Genomic DNA, 19,313 nt, shown 5'->3' with positions numbered 1-19,313 from the left:
AAAATTCTACAGGGTTCACAACCTTTCTAGCACCACTGTAGATAAACTTGAGGGATATAGTGACAGGAAGGTAGGATGATGGTAACAATCAATCTCAAATAAGGTTACATTATTAGCTTTGCCGAGCAGGAGGTTTGCCTGGAATTCAAGTATACCTTGTAGGCTGTCGTTTATTTAATGATAAACCAAAGAGGACCTTGTCAATTGTAAATATTGCTCTATCTGCTGGTAACTCCAAAGAGCCCAGTCAGCAATTATACTCGCTATCTCCAGAGCATGGGGCCTTTCAATCTGATCTTCCTTTTCACGTTAAGTTTGACTTTTCTTTCCGGTGGCAGAGGGGCGAGACGGCGAGCACAGGATCAGGGTCCAATTGACAAGATCCAGGCTCAGCAAAACTTTAACATTCAGCAGGTAACGGCACAGCCTTTTAACTGCAACACATTCTTCAGATGTTCTTATGTCCTTATATGTACGTTCTAACGGTGGTGTGATCAGCATACTGGTGAAGTAAAGCCCCTGACTCACTCTCCTCGGCGGAAATGTAGTTTTCACCCTTTACAGATGACTGATACAGTAGCTCTGCCAGTAAGTTGAAGCCAAGGCTGCTGAAATGGGTAGTCGAGTGGCAGATTGTATTTAATACAGAGTGATGTGAAGTGTGGTACTTTGGTGGACTGAATGAGGAGAGGCATCTTACACTAAATAATACAATTCTGAAGGGGAGGCTGAAACAGAGCTGAGGGTTTTTGTATATCTGAAATAGATCGAGAAAACTATCAAAATAGCAGTTGGGATCTTTGGCTTCATAAATGGAGACTGACAGCACAAAAACATCCATTAGAATGACAGAGGAATTTCAGTTGCACGAAGAGCCTGCAGGAGCTAAGACAGGAAAGAGGAGATTTAATTTCAGGTAACAAACACAAAATGCTGCAGGGGCACCAGAGGGAGGTGATAAGAATGGAAGGGGAAGAGGGGAGCCAGTATGGGAAATTGAGGTGTTCTAAGATGCTGTGCTACAGCAAATTCTCAGAATATTGAGATTATTTAGAACTGAGAAATAAGCAAATCTTGTGGGGACGGAGAAGGACACAATTTAAGGTCATTGGAATAGTGCGGGGAGTTTGAGTTTCACTGACTCTTGCTTTTCCTGCAGTGGGAATGTTTGAGTACAGAGTGCAGAGCAAGCTTTACTCTGTAATTAACCCATAACGTTCCTGCCCCGGGACTGCTTGATGTGATGTTATATTTTAGTTTACAGGTGTGTGGCGCCTCATTGCTGTTGGATCGCAATGTTCCTATTTGAAAACAAATAACCACAATCTGGAAGCGGTTACTGTGCGAGTGAGCGATCAGTCTGAAGCCATGCGTGTCAACACGCTACGCAAAATGTGAGCGTAACCAAGTATTTTTCTCTGCCGATTTCCCAGTCCTGCTCCCCAACCAATCTCTCTGGATGGAAGCACAGGAGAGATCACAAATGGTGCAAATCCAGAGAAACACACACAAGGTACTGGGGGATCTCAGCAGAAATGAACAGCTGATGTTTCAGGCCAAGACCTTTCCTTGGGACTGGAAAGAAATGGGGTAGAAGCCAGAACAAAATGGCGGTGAAAGGGAGAGGAGCAGGAGCAAGGTGATAGGTGAATCCAGAGGAGAGGGTGAAGTTAGATAGGATTGAGAAAGGGGAAATTGATGTAAGAAGCTGGGTGGAGATAGGTGGAAGAGTCAAAGGGCTGGATTAGATAGAATCTGATAGGAAATGACACTTGGCTATGGAATAAAGGGAGGGCGGTGGGGGACCAGAAGGAGGAAGGTGTGGGAGATGGACAGGTCGTGGAGGCAGGGAAAGAAAAGAGAAAGGGTAAAGCGATCAGAGGGATAAGGGAAAACAAAAGAAGGATGGAGGAGAAAATGAGAGCGATTACTGGAAGTTAGAAAAATTGATGTTAATGCCATCAGGTTGGAGACTACTAAGATGTTATTCTCTAATCTGCAGCTTGTCGGAATTTGTCAGCAGAGGAAGCTGTGGACAGACACGTCAGTGTGGGAATGGGAAGTGGAATTAAAATGGTTGGCCAATCCCCCCCACAACCCCAGCTTCCTACTTTCCCCCTTTCCCCTGAATTCACCTATCACCTGCTAGCTCATGCTCCTCCTACTTCTCCCCACCCTTTTATTCTGGATTCTGCCCCCTTTCTTTTCAGTCCTTTTGAAGGGCTTCAGCCTGAAAATTCAACTATTCATTTCCCTCCATGGCCTGACCTGCCGTTCATCCAACATTTTGTGTTTATCGTTTCCATTGGATGGGAATCAGATCTCTTGCTCCCACTGGACAAAAGTTGGTCTTCTTGCTCTGATTGGTTGGGAGTTGAGCCTCCTGCTCTCATTGGTTTGGAGTCAGACACCTCTCCAAATTGGCAACCATAGTCACAGCAGTCAACTTGACAAGTTTAGTTTTTGACACTTCCTGTTATTACGTGTTGACCATTAAGGTAACATCTTTACTTATCAGCAATTGCTCTGTAGCCTTCCGTTTGTGGCAGTTCAAGTGCTCAAATAAAACCCTTGCCTCCACCACCCACCCAGGCAGAGCAAAAATTCTTTCTCATGACCTCTGAACCAGAATGGGATGGATAGGGAAAATAAACCAGCCAGTGATTGAATGGCAGCATAGACTCGATGGGCCAAATGGCCAAATTCAGCTCCTATGTCTTACAGTTTTACGTCTCACCTTCCCAGCTTGTCCAATCTTTCCTCTTAACTGAAACACTCCATCCCAGGCTGCATACTCTGCACTCAATCCTTCCCACAGTATGATGACCAGAACTGTACAGGGCATTTGAGCTGTGGTCTGACCAATAATTTATTTAGATGCACAATAATTTCCCTGTTCTTACATTTTCTGTCTCATGTAATGAACAGAATTATCCCTATACCTTCTCTACCATCTTATCTACCTTTGTTGCTACCTTCAGAGATCATTGGACATGCACTAAGGTCCTTCTGTTCCTCAGTACTCTCTAGGGCCCTACCAATCATTGTGTATGTCCTACCGTTATCAGTCTCTGCAAAGTCAAGATAAAGGTAAAATCAAGACATCTCTCTGGAGTTTCTGACCTCGGCAAAGAATCAGTTTCCAACATGAAATGTAATCAATATTCTCTTCTTTTTCTCCCAGGGATGGGATCTGTTGGGACATTAAGCAAGACTACACGAAGGCTGCAATCCCAGGGAGATTCTCAAGAAAAAGTTTGTGAAATTGTTGTTCTCACCTTAAATTATTCCATCCCCCTCATTTCCCCAGGAGGCACTCAGTCTGCACAGCTGCTGCCTCTCTCTCAGAGCCCCCCAAAGTGCTTGGCCTTGTCCCCATCCTTGTTGGACTGATTCCTGCCCTCCTACCCTGGAACTGCCAACCCTCTCCCCCCAGCACACACGTTACATTTGCTCCTCATGCCCTGAGGGGCTGTGCTTCTGCCCCCTCACTGCCAAAGAGTTAACTCTCTCCTCTTTCTTTCTTTATACTCACTTTATGCTCCTCTCGTGAAGAGTGAAGTGTTAAGGAGTTGGAGCTGGAACTGGATGAACGCTGGATCATTCAGGAGGCTGACGGAATAATAGTTAGGACATATAGAGAGGTAATTGCACTCAGGTTGCAGGGCACAGGAGACTGGGTGACAGTCAGGAAGGGGAAAAGGGCTAAACAGCCAGTGCAGAGTACCCCTGTGGCCATCCCCCTCAACAACAGGTATGTTACTTTGGATACTGTTTGGGGCAGGTGGGGAAAATGACCTAGTAGAGGAAAGCCATAGGGGTCAGGTCTCCGGCACTGACTTTGGCTCTGTGACTCAGAAGAAAAGGAAGAGAAGAGGAGAGCTGTGGTTATATGGGATTCATTAGTTAGGGGAACAGAAAAGAGGTTCTGTGGACAAGAATGAGATTCCTGGAAGGCATGTTGCCTCCTGGGTGCCAGGGCCTGGGACATCGCGGATCGAGTCCTCAGAATTCTTAAGTAGGAGGGTGAGCAGCCAAAGGTCATGGTCAAGGTAGGTACCAATGACATGGGTAGGAAGATGATGAGGTTCTATAAAGTGAGTTCAGGGAGTTAGGTGTTCAGTTAAAGGACGGGACTGCCAGGGTTGTGATCTCAGGATTGCTACCCATGCCACGTGCTCGTGAGTCAGAAATAGGAAGATTATACAGTTTAACACGTGGCTAAGGAGTTGGTGTAGGAGGGTGGCCATCAGATCTTTGGATCATTGGGCTCTCTTCTAGGGAAGGTGGGACCTGTACAGAAGGGACGGTTCGCACCTGAATTGTAATGGTCTAATATCCTAGTGGGAAGGTTTGCTAGTGCTGCATGGGGTGGTTTAAACTAGAGTTGCAGAAGGATGGGAATTAGAGTACTAGAACAGTTGTTGGAGAGGTTGTGGAGACAGGTGTTGATAAGACCTCAGTCAAAGTTAGGCATCAAAAAGCTGAGCATGGTGCGACTAGTGTTCTGTGCTGTGTATATTTCAATGCAAGAAGTATTGTAGGAAAGACAGATAAGCTCAGGGCATGGATCAACACATGGACTTATGATATTGTAGCCATTAGTGAGACTTGGTTGCAAGAGGGTGCAGGACTGGCAGCTCACTATTCCAGGATTCTGCTGTCTTAGAAGTGACAGAGTGGGAAGGATTAAAGGGAAGGGGTGGCATTAATAGTCAAGGAAAATTGTCATGGCAGTGCTCAGTCAGGACAGACTGGAGAATTCATTTAGTGAGGCTATATGGGTGGAACTGAGGAATAAGAAACGTATGACCAAATTAATGGGGTTATAATAGGCCACCCAACAGCCTGCAGGATTTAGAGGAACAAATTCATAGAGACTGTTTGCAAGAAACAAAGTTGTTAAAGTAGGTGATACTAACTATATTGACTGGAATTCCATTACTGTGAAAGGACTAGATGGGATAGACTTTGTCAAATGTGTTCAAAAAAGTTTCCTTAATCAGACTATAGAAGTCCTAACGAGACAGTCTCTGATACTTGATCTCCTTTCAGGGAATGAAACAGGGCAGGTGACAGAGGTTTGTGTCGGGAACACTTTGCATCTGGTGATCACAATGCCATTAGTTTCAAAGTAGATATGGAAAAAGGTAGTCCACAGGTTGAAATTCTAAATTGGAGAAAGTCCTATTTTGATGGTATCAGAAAGGATGTGGCAAGTGTAGATTGCGACAGGCCGTTTTCTGGCAAAGGTGTACTTGGTAAGTGGGAGGTCTTCAAAAGTGAAATTTTGAGAATACAAAGTTTGTATGCGCCTATCACAATAAAAGGTAAAGGTAACAGGTTTAGTGGACCTTGGTTTTCAAGAGATATTAAGGCCCTGGTTAAGAAAATGGAGGAGGTGCATAGCAGATAGGAACAAGTGAGGTACTTATGGAGTAGAAGAATTGCAAGAGAGCACTTAAGAAAAATATCAGGAGGGCTAAAAGAAGGAATGAGATTGCCCAGCAGACAAGGTGAGTGAGAATCCTAAGGGATTTGACAGATATATTAACAGCAAGAGGATTGCAAGAGACAGAATTGGTCCCCTGGGAGATCAGAATGGTAATCTATACGTGAAGCAAAGTCAATGTGGTAGAACAAAGTGATCTGGGAAACAGGTCCATAATTAATTGAAAGTGGCAGCATAGGTGGATAGGGTCAAAAGAAAGCTTTTGGCACATTGGTTTCATAAATCAAAGTATTGAGTACAGGAAATGGGCTGTTATGTTGAAGTGGTTTAAGATATTGGTGAGGCCTAATTTGTAGTGTCCCATCTACAGGAAAAATGTAACTAAGGTGGAAAGAGTATAGAGAAAATTTACAAGGATGTAGTCGGGATTGGAGGACCTGAGTCATAAAGAAAGATTGAATAGGTTAGGACTTTATTCCTTGAAACGTAGAAGATTGAGGGGAGATTTGATAGAGGAATACAACATTATGAGATAGGGTAAATGCAAGCAGGCTTTTTCCACTGAGGTTGGGTGGGACTACAATTAGAGGTCATGGGTTAATCCTGAAAGGTGAAATGTTTAAGGGCAATATGAGGGGAAACTTCTTCACTCAGTGGGTCATGAGAGTGTGGAATGAGCTGCCAGCGCAAGTGGTGCATGTGAGCTCAATTTCATTGTTTAAGAGAAGTTTGGATGGATATATGGATGGGAGGGTATGGAGAGCTGCAATCCAGGTTCCTGTCACCCCCCCCCCCCCAGAGATCTGTTCTCCACTTTCCTTCAGTGCCATCTCCCTGCCACTGCTCTCCAACTTCATCCTCCTCCCTTGAAGGTTTTCTCCAGCCACTAAACATGCTGTATTTGTATTACATCCTTAAGATTGTTGACTCTCTTTCCCTGACTTGATTTTCCCTTTCCCTCTTGAAGCTGACTTTCTTCTCTTCCACACTCAGTCGTTTGGTCTTCCATTCCTCCCCTTTGAATAAGTGGATGCTATATCTCTTTACTCATGCTCTCAAACCCTCCCCTGAAGTGATAATTTTATATTCCTCCCTTGAAGGGCCGACACTCCTTCCTCTGATGTTGATCTGCTTCTATTCATCTATTTTCCCTTAAGCTACAGACACACTGCCACTTCCCTCAGCTCCCTCTCCCTTCAACGACTGGAGCTAATTCTTCCCTGTAGTTGCTCACCCTCTTCCACACCAAGAGCTGGTGCTCAGCTTCTCCCATCGTACTGTGGGAGGCATTGGCAATATCCCTCATCCCCCCGAGCCCCATGATAAACTCCCTCCGGTGTTTAAGATGCTGACGTTCATACCCCACCCCAACACTCCCACTGATGCTGATTCTCTTTGCCGTCCCTTAAAGGTGCTGAATCTATCCCCCTTTTTATTGTCATTGGGCAAACCAAAAAATAATGAGAGAAATCAAAAGCAACAGTCAAAGTGAGGCTGTAAATGCCAGGTGGTTACACAGAACCGAAAAATGCCCATTTTTGACACCTTGAAGGATTTGGCGGAGCACAGAGGCGCCTTAGTACCCTAGGACAAAGTAAGGGTTTCCACTCAGGGTTGAGAAAACCTTCAGTTGTTCTCCTTAGAGCAAAGAAGTTGAAAGAAGATTTTATAAAGATAAGTTTAAGTTCCTGAAGAGTTTAGATGCAAACTGTCAAAAGTCCAAGGGAGCAGATTTCAAATTAGTTTCAACACTGAGTGATGTACTAATGACCACTTCAGGATGTTGCTGTGAACCAAAAGATGTTGAACATCTTTGGAGCTAAAGATGCACCAGTGCTCTGGGGATCAGCTGGGTCAAGTAGAAATAGCATCCAAGGTGAGAGCAGGCTCATGAGGGCATCAGAGACTGATTGGAGATCCAGGAGGGTCTCAAGTTGTGGAACAGGGAGCAATGTGGAAGTGGTCAGGATTTTGAGTCAGGGAGGTAGTTTGGGATTGTGGCAAGGGAGGTGTCAGGCTGTAGGAGGCTGTGATGGTGAGATGAATGGACAATTATTCAGGAATTGGGTATATAATGGTGAAGTGAGGCTATAGATTTGATCAGAGATCAATTCCACTGGAGGGATGGAGGTATTGGGGCCAGGTGTTCTGATGGAGAGGTTGGGGCTGGGGATGGTGTTGGGCAGGAGTTGTTTAGGTGGGTGGTGGGATGTGGATCATGCTCACTGTGTAGTTGTGCCTGGAAACAAAGGATGGTGGAGACTTTGACCTTTGAGAGTTCTGACTAACAGCTGGTACTTGATCATGAATGCTCCAAGTGTGACTACTAGCTGGCCATAATTTGCAGCCCTATTTCACAAAAGAAATATTGCACGTGAAGTCGCAATGAAAGGAGTTTGAATAACTGGGCTGATGTGTGAGCCACCTGGCTGACTCCAATGGACTGAGTAGTCTCCTTCAAGGCCTCACTGTTCATCATTCAGATGGAGTGTATACCAGTAGTTGCTCAAAAACAGTCAGGTTTGACAGTCTGTCCCAAAATTCCGCATTATTATCTTATGCAGAATTTGTAGGAATTAACAACCTAAATGTGTCTTTTTGCTTCACTCTGCAGATCGGGGACTGACCACTGACATTGTAGTCAGTGAAACAGACTACACCAATTATGCAATAATCTTCTTTCAGCAAAGACAGAAAATCACTGTCAAACTCTACGGTGGGTAAAAAATGTGTTAGAGGAAAACCGTGAATCCCAAACCCGGGCGCACACTGACACAGACCTTGAACTCTTCATTACTTTCCTGAATTTTGTGCTATTTAGAGTGAGAGGTGTCAACACTCATGAAATGGTAGATTCTGAATGATAAATCAGGTGTAAGTTAGGCTAGATGGAGACATAAGGTCGCACTGTATGGAGTGGAGCACAGCTTAAGTACAGAGTGAAGCATTCTTCTGTTATCCCATCAAACACAGTCAGGACAGATACAGAACTAACTAGGTACAAGAAAAGCACAGAGTAGAGGCAGACTGTGTGATTCCCATTCACAATAATAATTTCTTTTTCTGTTTCCAGGGAGAACCCCTAATGTTGATGAAGCTGTAAAGATCAAGTTTCAACAACTTGTTACCAGCAACAACATCCCAGAAATATTCATCTACGCGTTCCCTCAATATGGTCAGAATCATCCCAATGATAAGTCTGTCTTTTAAGTAAACTAGCTGTGTTTTTCTCTCTCGTAGAAACAAGAGTAAGATATAAAAACAGGAAAACTGGCCATTCTCAGCCTGTCAGGTAGCATCTATGGATAAAGGAGCCATAATTGAATGGTGAAGCAGACTTGATGGGCTGAATAGCCTGATTCTGCTCCTATGTCTTATGGAGAAATGGAAGTGGAAAAGTTAAGAAATGAACAGTTTCTTTAGCACAGAGACTGAATACAGTGAGCTATATCGGGATGCTGCTTCAACTGGGAGTGTTCGATCCCTTGTTTGAGGAGGCTAGCTGAAAGGACAGGTGCTGAATTTCTGGTAATTGCTTTGGATAAGGAAGTGGGAAGAGGAGTAGTTAGCGGAAATGGAAGAACAAGCCAGGGAGCTGCAAGAGGATGGTCTCCTTTGGAATGAGAAAAGAGGAGGAGAGAGGCATGTGTCCTGTGATGGAATCTCATTGAAGATGGTGGAAAAGCAGACAATCTGTTGAAGCTGGACACTGGCAGGGTGGGAGATGAGGACAAAGTGAATCCCTGATCCACAGCTGCAACTGGAAGTATCAACATTTCTTTTCCAAGATACTGGAGGAACTCAGTAGGTCAAACAACATTTATGGAAGGGAATAAAAACCAATGTTTCAGGCTGAGACCCTTCATCAGGACCAAAATATGAAGTTTATTGCTTTCCATAGATTCTGTGTGACCTGCTGGTTTCCTCCAGCATCTTGCATGTGTTAATCTGGATTTCCAGCATCTCTTGTGTTTAACATTTCCTTTCGTTCCGAGTTCCTCCAGTAGTTGCTTTTTGCTCCATATTATAGTCCTTTGTGTCTCTGCAGCCAGATCCTTAATCTAGATGGAATGAAAGGGGATGGAAATAACGAATGAAGATAAAATATAGGTGGAGAAGGATCTTGCCCCTCCTCTTAACTGTTGAACTCACTCACAGGATTGATGATTAAAGTTGAGCAGGCCAGAAGAAGGAGTAAAGCCCTTGGTAATTTCTTATAGTTTAACCATTAAGAAATGGGTGTGAATTAAAAATGAGTGAATGATGGATCAGCTGCACAGATATGGCAACAATAAAGAAATTGACGAGAGATATTGTTTATTGATTTAATCATTCTTTTGGGATGTGGGTGTCACCGGCAAGACCAGCATTTATTGCCCATCCCTAGTCTTCCTTGAGAAGGCAGTAGTGAGCTGGCTTATTGAATCATTGTACTTCCCCTGGCGAATGTGCTCCCACAGAGCTGTGGGTGAGGGAGTTCCAAGATTTTGACCCGGGATTGATGAACGAATCGAAACCTGCAGATGACAGAGTTCCTCTGCACCTCCAGCCCTCTTCCTTGGAGGCTGAGGGCCGGTGTTTTGGACAGGAGCAGCCTGAAAGAGTAACTGCATTACATTTTATGGATGATATCGCTCTGCAACCATGATGCACCGGTGGTGGAGAAAATGGATGCTTTAGGGTGGTAGATGGGGTTCAATCTGATGGATGCTTTGGTAATTCTTTAGAGTTGGATACAACTGAGTGGGTAACATTCCAAACCACTCCTGGTGGCAGAAAAGCTTTGGGTACCTAGAGGTTCACTCTGACAGAATCAGAACACTGATGAAAGGTCTTTGACCTGAAATGTTGCCCGCTTTCTCTTTCCACAGATTCTTCCAGCATTTTTTTTCCTCATTTGTTCTCCGTTACTCTCTTATTTTAGTGTCTCTTCTCTGATTCTCATTGGTATCTATAACCCAACAATTGTCACTCATGCCTTTTTACGCTCTGTGTTTGCTCTTCTTTAACTTTACATGGACATCTGTCTCAGCTGTAGCCCATTGCTCTGCTAAGCCTGTCTACTTCCAGTTGCTATTAACCTGAGCCAGATACTTCTCATTAATGTTGGCTTTCCTCAAGTGTACGCTTTTTATTCTGGTTTGCTCCTCCTTTTCTATGGCTAACCTAAATATTGCGATGTTATAGTCACTATTTCTTATATGTTCCCTGAACGATCTTGGTATACTTAACCCACCTCTCTTCAGAATCAAATTCAGTAATATTCCTCCTTTGTTAGGTTAGGAACACATTGCTCTGGAAAATTATCCCTGGCACCTTTTAGCAATTCCATCCCTCCAGTCCTCCATTTTACCACTGCAATATCCCACCATTTCATCCTTTCATCTCACCAATCTATAGTATTCCCTTTCACACTGCTCATCTTCCTCCACCCCTGCCCACCCCATCACCCATTTAACCCAGTTGTCCTTACCATTCCTTCTTCAACTTCCCCTCCCATTCTACCATTCTCCTTCCTTCCCTCTATATTAGCTCTCCTCTCCTGTATCCTACCTCTCTATCCCATCGTCTCCATCTCACTGTGCTTATATCTTACCCTTGTCCATCCTGCACCTTTCTGATCCTCTATCCCGAAATCCTGCAACGCTGCATTATTTCCTTTCCCTTCATCATTGTGCTCCCCAGTACAGCATCCAGCAAAACAAAAAATCTGACGAACTCCCACCAATTGGTTCTGTAATAATCTTTCTGAAAGCACTTTGATGGGCAGTGGGACACCACCCCCGTGACAGGTGTCATATTGACTCTCTGTACTCTATTTCAGGGTTCTGTGATGCTGCTGATGAGTTCCATCAACTTGGTGAGTTACTCCACGTTATTGAACACTTCCTCGTGCATTCCATGACCAACAAATACATTACAATATGTCACTGCCAGACTTCATCCTTATCACAAACTTGGCTCCATTTGCTTCAGGTGCTCAAACCATTGCTTGCCTTATACAGGTGACCCTTTGCATTGTGGCCATTTCAATGACAGAAATTTGCCTTTACAGAATTCACAGATTGGAGATAGTACAGAATAAAATTCACTCTCGCAGAATTTGTATGCATAAATTGACAAATAAATTGACGCAACACACACAAAATGCTGGTGGAACGCAGCAGGCCAGGCGACATCTATAGGAAGAAGTACAGTCGAAGTTTCGGGCCGAGACCCTTCACTAGCTTTGGTTTTCTTTTTTTCAATTTGCAGTCCTTGATGCGTCAAAGTCTAAAGCCAAAGTTGAGGTTTGTTGTCACCTCCACGAGTACACGTAAACAAAGGTTCAGTGAAAATCTTGCTGCAGCAGCACAGGCACGTGGCATCACACAAGTAGCATTCACAAGTAAAACATTAATTAAACATAAATTATACATATTCTGACAAGAATACACAATTAGAGCAATAAAGTCCATTTGAGTGCAAAGTGGTCAAACTGCTGCTGATCGTAGTGATTAGGATCTTGCTGGTTAGTTCATGAATCAAATGGTTGGAGGGATGTTGCTGGTGTGGGATTCGCTTGACTTCAGATTATGGAAAAGTTGTGATACAGCCCACTTTCCAGGAATGCCAAACCTCTCACCCCGTAATGTAGTCTGTATTAACCTGCTTAAGAGTCTTGTAAGACACCCTCCCTGCCTACCACCCATTGGTCAATGAATTGATTTTTGTTACTTTGGAAAATATGGCAGATATTTCTGTCTACTAGATCCTAGAGTTGTCCAGTTATATGACTGACAAAGTAATCTGGTTTTGCTGGTATTGGTTGAAGGAAGAATTCCATCAAGGAAGCTGAAGGAAGTTTCTGTAATGACTCTCTGCCTTAGCCTAAACATACCTTAAAGTCGAGAAAATCTGCAGAAGATGAAAATCCAAGCAACACACACAGAAAATGCTGGAGGAACTCAGCAGGTCGGGCAAGATCTATGGAAAAGAATAAACAGTCAACATTGTGGGCCAAGACCCTTCATCTGTCCTGATGAAGGGTCTTGGCCAGAAACGTCAACCGTTTACTCTTTTTCCATAGATGCAGCCTGACCTGCATTTTGTGTGTGTTGCTGAAACATACCTTTCCCAGTTTTCATCCTATATCCACGTTGCCCTACTGGGTCTCTTTTTGCAGGGACCTGTTATCACTCCACATGTCAAATTCCCATCACACTTCTGACCAGAGTGCACTGAGTTCCTCTCTCTTACAACTCTGCTGGCAATTCTCTACTCAAAATAAAACCCTTAGGGCCTCTGCTGTTATAATCTACTTCCTCACTTACCGTCTACTTTTGTCTCTGTGGTATTTGCAAATATAGCTGCTTCTCACAACCATGAGTCATTATTCTGCAACTCAATGTTAGAATCACTCAAGCAGATTCATACCCAACCTTAGCACTGAAATATTCCTTATTTCAATTACAAAGTTGAGAATTCAACAATTCAAAGTTGAGAAGATCAAGCTGCTGTCCACAGTCCTCACCATAATGTCCATTTTCTGGACACTGACTGCATCCCAGCACAGATCTCTAATGCTCCTGAAAAGCTCTCTTGACAGTCCTGCACATCCAATGTTAACTCTCAGTCTTCTTGCCAACAGCTGTTGACAAACAACTTTTCTCCAACCCAGCTATACTTGCATAAATCCATTCCAAACCACCTGGCTGTAGGCAAGACTGACATGTCATTGCTTTTCTTCCCACATCCATTACCCCTGTTTGCCTCCACTGTTGCTGATGTTGAAATTTCTAACAATTCGAAGCTGAGAAGATCAAGCTGCTGTCTACCGTCCTTACCATAATGTCCATAATCTCAGCACTGATCTCTAGTGCTCCTGAATGGCTCCTTCTTGAGAGACCTGTGCCAATCACAAACTAATCCTTTGCTCTGCCTCTTGGAGCTTCGTATCAGACCCAAGTATATTTGACTCTGCTGCTCTCTCCCCTTAGCCCTCCATCGATCCCATATAAAACCAACTGCTTTCTACCCTTAGCCCTCCATCGATCACATATAAAACCAACTGATCTGCTTTCTCTCCATACCTCTCTGCCTTGCTCTCTCCCCGTGGTTGTGCATTGATCCCATATAAAACCAACTGATCTGCTTTCTCTCCATACCTCTCTGCCTTGCTCTCTCCCCGTGGCTGTGCATTGATCCCATATAAAACCAACTGATCTGCTTTCTCTCCATACCACTCTGCCCCGCTCTCTCCCCGTGGCTGTGCATTGATCCCATATAAAACAAACTGATCTGCTTTCTGTCCATAACTCTGTCCTGCTCTCTCTTCTTAGCCCTCCATCGATCCCATATAAAACCAACTTATTTGCTTTCTCTCTATAACTGGATCAGTACTTGGAGTTATGATGTTGTGGCCATTACAGAGACTTGGATGGCTCAGGGGCAGTAATGGTTACTTAGAGTGCCAGGCTTTAGATGTTTCAGAAAGGACAGGGAGGGAGGCAAAAGAGGTGGGTGTGTGGCACTGTTGATCAGAGAGAGCGTCACGGCTGCAGAAAAGGAGGAAGTCGTGGAGGGATTATCTACGGAGTCTCTGTGGGTGGGAGTTAGAAACAGGAAGGGGTCAATAACTCTACTGGATGTTTTTTTATAGACAACCCAACAGTAACAAAGATCGAGGAGCAGACAGGGAGACAGATTCTGGAAAGGTGTAATAATAACAGGGTTGTCTTGGTGGGAGATTTTAATTTCCCAAATATTGATTGGCATCTCCCTACAGCAAGGTGTTTAGATGGGGTGGAGTTTGTTAGGTGTGTTCAGGAAGGATTCTTGACATAATATGTAGATAAACCTACATGAGGAGAGGCTGTACTTGATCTGGTATTGGGAAATGATCCTGGTCAGGTGTCAGATCTCTCACTGGGAGAGCATTTTGGAGATTGTAATTACAATTCCATCTCCTTTACCATAGCATTGGAGAGGGATAGGAACAGACAAGTTAGGAAAGCGTTTAATTGGAGTATGGGGAAGAATGAGGCTATCAGGCAGGAACTTGGAAGCATAAATTGGGAACAGGTGTTCTTAGGGAAACGTTAAGGCAGAAATACGGCAAATGTTCAGGGGATATTTGTGTGGAATTCTGCATAGGTACATTCCAATGAGACAGGGAATGGATGGTAGGGTACAGGAACCATGGTGTACAAAGGCTGGTAAAAATCTAGTCAAGAAGACAAGAAAAGCTTATGAAAGGTTCAAAAAACTTGCTAATGATAGAGATCTAGAGGATTATAAGGCTAGCAGGAAGGAGCTTAATAATATAACCATATAGCAATTACAGCACGGAAACAGGCCATCTCGGCCCTTCTAGTCCGTGCCGAATGCTTACTCTCACACTCTAATGAAATTAGGAGAGCCAGTAAGGGCCATGAGAAGGCCTTGCTGGACAGGATTAAGGAAAACCCCAAGGCATTCTACAAGTATGTGAAGAGCAAGAGGATAAGACGTGAGAGAATAGGACCAATCAAGTGTGACAGTGGAAAAGTGTGTATGGAGCCAGAGGAGACAGCAGAGGTACTTAATGAATACTTTGCTTCAGTATTCACTATGGAAAAGGATCTTGGTGATCGTAGGGATGGCTTACAGTGGACTGAAAAGCTTGAGAATGTAGATATTAAGAAAGAGGATGTGCTGGAGCTTTTGGAAAGCATCAAGTTGGATAAGTCACCGGGACTGGATGGGATGTAACCCAGGCTAATGTGGGAGGTGGGGGAGGAGATTGCTGAGCCTCTGGTGATGATCTTTGTATCATCAATGAGGATGGGAGAGGTTCTGGAGCATTGGAGGGTTATGGATGTTGTTCCATTATTAAAGAAAGGGAGTAGAGATAGCCCAGGAAATTATAGACCAGTGAGACTTACTTCAGTGGATGGTAAGTTGATGGAAAAGATCCTGAGAGGCAGGATTTATGAACATTTGGATAGGCATAATATGATTAGGAATAGTCAGCATGGCTTTGTCAAAGGCAGGTTGTGCCTTATGAGCCTGATTGAATTTTCTGAGGATGTGATTAAACACATTGATGAAGTAGAGCATAGATGTAGTGTATATGGATTTCAGCAAGGCATTTGATAAGGTACCCCATGCAAGGCTTACTGAGAAAGTAAGGAGGCATGGGATCCAAGGGGACATTGCTTTGTGGATCCAGAATTGGCTTGCCCATAGAAGGCAAAGAGTGGTTGTAGATGGGTTATATTTCGCATGGAGGTCGGTGACCAGTGGTGTGCCTCAGGGATCTGTTCTGGAACCCCTACTTTTTGTGATTTTTATAAATGACCTGGATAGAGAAGTGGTGGAGGAATGGGTTAGTAAACTTGATGATGAAACAAAGTTTGGGGGGGGGGCGTTGTGGATAGTGAGGAGGGCTGTCAGAGGTTACAGCAGGACATTGATAGAATGCAAAACTGGGCTGAGAAGTGACAGGTGGAGTTCAACCCAGATAAGCATGAGGTGGTTCATTTTGGTAGCTCAAATATGATGGCAGAATATAGTATTAATGGTAAACGTGGAGGATCAGAGGGATCTTGGGGTCTGAGTCCATAGGACACTCAAAGCTGCTGCGCAGGTTGACTGTGTGGTTAAGAAGGCATACAATGAACTGGCCTTCATCAATCATGGGATTGAGTTTAGGAGCTGAGAGGTAATGTTGCAGTTATATAGGACCCTGGAGAGACCCCACTTGGAGTACTGTGCTCAGTCCTGGTCGCCTCACTACAGGAAGGATGTGGAAACCATAGAAATGGTGCAGGGGAGATTTACAAAGATGTTGCCAGGATTGGGGAGAATGCCATATGAGAATAGGTTGAGTGAACTCAGCCTTTTCTTCTTGGAGCAACGGAGGATGAGAGGTGACCTGATAGAGGTGTATAAGATGTTGAGAAGCATTGATCGTGTGGATAGCCAGAGGCTTTTTCCCAGGGCTGAAATGGCTTACATGAGAGGGCACAGTTTTAAGGTGCTTGGAAGTAGGTACAGAGGACATGTCAAGTGTAGGATTATACGCAGAGAGTTGTGAGAGCGTGGAATAGGTTGCCGGCAACAGTGGTGGTGGCGGATACGAAAGGATCTTTTAAGAGACTCCTGGATAGGTACATGGAGCTTAGAAACATAGAGGGCTATGAGTAAGCCTAGGTAATTTCTAAAGTAAGTACATGTTCGGCACAGTTTTGTGGGGTGAAGGGCCTGTATTATGCTGTAGGTTTTCTATGTTTCTATAACTCTCTGTCCTGCTCTCTCCCCTTAGCACTCCATTGATCCCATATAAAACCAACTGATCTGCTTTTCTCTCTATAACTCTGTGTCCGGCTCTCTCCCCTTAGCACTGCATCGATTCCAAACTAACCTCTCCTGTCTCCTCTCTCTCTGGAGGTCTTTGGCTGAATAACTGTCAGTAAGTGGTTCATAACCTGAATAAGGTGGAACTCCACTCATGAAATAACACTGCTTTGAGAAAACAGGTTGTTGGTAAACACGTTAAGGACCCCAACAAGCAGGTAGTTTGGTACTAAGCTTTGCAAATGAGTAAGACTATAATTAAACCAAAGTGCCCATGGTAAATAGGTGCGGCCTGCAGTAAAGCAGTCATATCCCAGATAAGTGGATAATGTCTCTCATAACTGGGAAATGGCGTTGTGAATAGATTAACATCTCCACTGAATATGACTCTGAGTAAATTGGAAAGTTCTCCAATCATGGCCTAATTGACTGCATAATCAATCTAATTCATTGATAACTAATACCCTTCATTGCCTTGAGGTTGGGTGACAATGATTGTCATCTCCAAGCTGCTTCCCATGGGTTCCAGTCTTCCAGTGTGGTCCTCACCTGTCTCTCCCGTCACTTTCCCATCACTGCAGGACTTCCAGCACAAACACGTTCAACTATCACAATGCAGAAGTTGTGAGTTCAGGTGGTTGCTCTCTTCCTGCACAAAGCAATGCATTTAAGGATGAAGGATTTGTGATTTGCATGTTCAAAGTCATAGCGAATTGACCAAGGTCAACACCGAGCTGTCACCTGGAGTGAAAGATTATTGCTGTCAGTTTCTGGCCATCTTTATTCCCCGAGCTTTTGGTTTAAAAACCGTAAAATATAGTAAAAATATAAAACCCATATGTGGGAGGACAAGCAGTTGTTGGGAATACCCAAGTAACGGGGTCCAGCTACAACTCTGTGGCATTGCTATGTTATTTTTTTTGAGTTGTTGCTTTTGTTTTGCCTCAACAGATGACGATTTTGGAAAATCTTAAGCCAGATGTGTTGAGCCATGCTCACTCTGCCCACAAAGGGTTTGTGATTTCTCTACTGATGGATCTGATCAACATCCTGCCAATTGATCAAATAAAGTTGGGCATGGCATTAAATCCTGGTGGTCTCCTTTACTCCTGTGGTCACTTACTCTTCTGTCTGGAAACTATGGCAGAGGGATTTCCTTTAGTCAGGAGTTCCTGACCATCCCTGTGGCTGACAGAGCTGACGGAGGAAGGAAATCTGGTAACAGAATCTACTTCTGAACTTCTATCGAGGCATGGACTGGACCATTAGTTTCTGGTACATTGCAACAGTCTCTGCCCCATGCCTGCTGCTGACGGTTCTCAAGCTGATCCTGAGGAAGAAGCGGTGGAGATTGTGCCGCTCGGTAAATTCATGACTAAGCTACACGGTTCATCTTTTACAATTACAACTCCACCACTTCTCCAAAGTTGCCATCTTATCTCTTCCACTTTTGACCTCATTAAGAACCACTTTTTCAATCACCTTTCTCAACCATCTTCCTTCCTCCATCTCCAACACTTCCCTAACCTCAGACTTCCCTTGACTCACTGAGCAATGATAATGAGACAGTATCAGTACATACAAGCATTAAAGAATACTTCCAAGTGAGACATGGAGCAGGGAAATAGTGGTTAAAAATACACTTGATTCAAGATTCAAAAACTTTATTGTCATTCTAACCGTACATCAGCTCTGCAGGGCAGAATGAGACAGCATTTCCCAGGAGCAGTGCAATCATAACATAACAAACGCAACACTAAATAATAAACATGACAATAAATAGTAAAACACAACAGCCGCATGTCAGTTAAAAACAAGTTATAAGTGTCCAGTGCAAGTTAAAAGTGTCCAAAGCAGAGTCAGGTAGAGCAGCTATTTAGCAGTCTGTCTGCCTGTGGGAGGAAGCTGTTTAGTAGCCTTGTGGTTTTAGTTTTGATGCTCCTGTAACGTTTACCTGACGGCAGAAGAACAAACAGTTCATGGAGAGGGTGTGAGGGGTCTTTAATGATGTACCATGTCTTCTGGAGGCATCAACTCTGAAAGAGGTCTTGGACAGAAGGTAGGGAGACCCCAATAACCTTCTCTGCTCCCCTAACCACCCTCTGCAAGGCTTTTTTGTCGGCAGCACTGCAGCTGGAGTACCAGGTTGTGATGCAAAGGGTCAGCACACTCTCAACCACGCCTCTGTAGAATGTAGTTAAGATGTTAGTGGGGAGTGATGCTTGTTTAAGCTTCCTCAGAAAGTGCAATCTCTGCCGGGCTCGTTTCACAATCCCAGTGGTGTTCCTGGACCAGGTGAGATTGTCCGAGATCTGCACGCCAAGGAAATTGATGTTTTCCACTCTCTCCACTGTGGAGCAGCTGATGCTCAGGCTGAGACCGTCTGAAATCGACGATCATCTCCTTGGTTTTGGTGACATTAAGCATCAAGTTGTTGTCACTGCACCAGCTCTCTAGTTGTTTGACCCCCTCCCTGTACATTGTTTCATCATTTTTGCTGATGAGCCCCACCACTGTGGTATCATCAGCAAATTTAATGATC

At 44.1% G+C, this 19,313-nt stretch overlaps 1 protein-coding gene across 1 annotated transcript; it reads left to right on the top strand.

Moving 5' to 3' along the window:
• The first annotated feature begins 207 nt into the window (after positions 1–207).
• Positions 208–17,859, top strand: ptgdsa (prostaglandin D2 synthase a). The gene is made up of 7 exons (XM_073050203.1): positions 208–414; positions 1,258–1,394; positions 3,185–3,255; positions 8,067–8,168; positions 8,526–8,627; positions 11,277–11,312; positions 17,723–17,859. The coding sequence occupies exons 1-7, from the start codon at positions 277–279 to the stop codon at positions 17,743–17,745; spliced, it is 609 nt and encodes a 202-aa protein (XP_072906304.1). The 5' UTR covers positions 208–276; the 3' UTR covers positions 17,746–17,859.
• Positions 17,860–19,313: the final 1,454 nt, after the last annotated feature.

Source organism: Hemitrygon akajei, chromosome 7, assembly GCF_048418815.1.
Source record: "Hemitrygon akajei chromosome 7, sHemAka1.3, whole genome shotgun sequence".
In the NCBI taxonomy this organism is placed as follows: Eukaryota; Metazoa; Chordata; class Chondrichthyes; order Myliobatiformes; family Dasyatidae; genus Hemitrygon; species Hemitrygon akajei.
The sequence above is the reverse complement of the archived record's forward strand: the minus strand, read 5'-3'. Positions and strand labels throughout refer to the sequence as shown.

Excerpts from the sequence above, each read along its gene's own strand:
- ptgdsa (XM_073050203.1), top strand. The coding sequence starts at position 277 with ATGGGGCCTTTCAATCTGATCTTCCTTTTCACGTTAAGTTTGACTTTT. Across the intron at positions 1,395-3,184 it reads GTCAACACGCTACGCAAAAT|GGATGGGATCTGTTGGGACA; the intron begins GTGAGCGTAACC and ends TTTTTCTCCCAG. Across the intron at positions 8,169-8,525 it reads AATCACTGTCAAACTCTACG|GGAGAACCCCTAATGTTGAT; the intron begins GTGGGTAAAAAA and ends TTCTGTTTCCAG.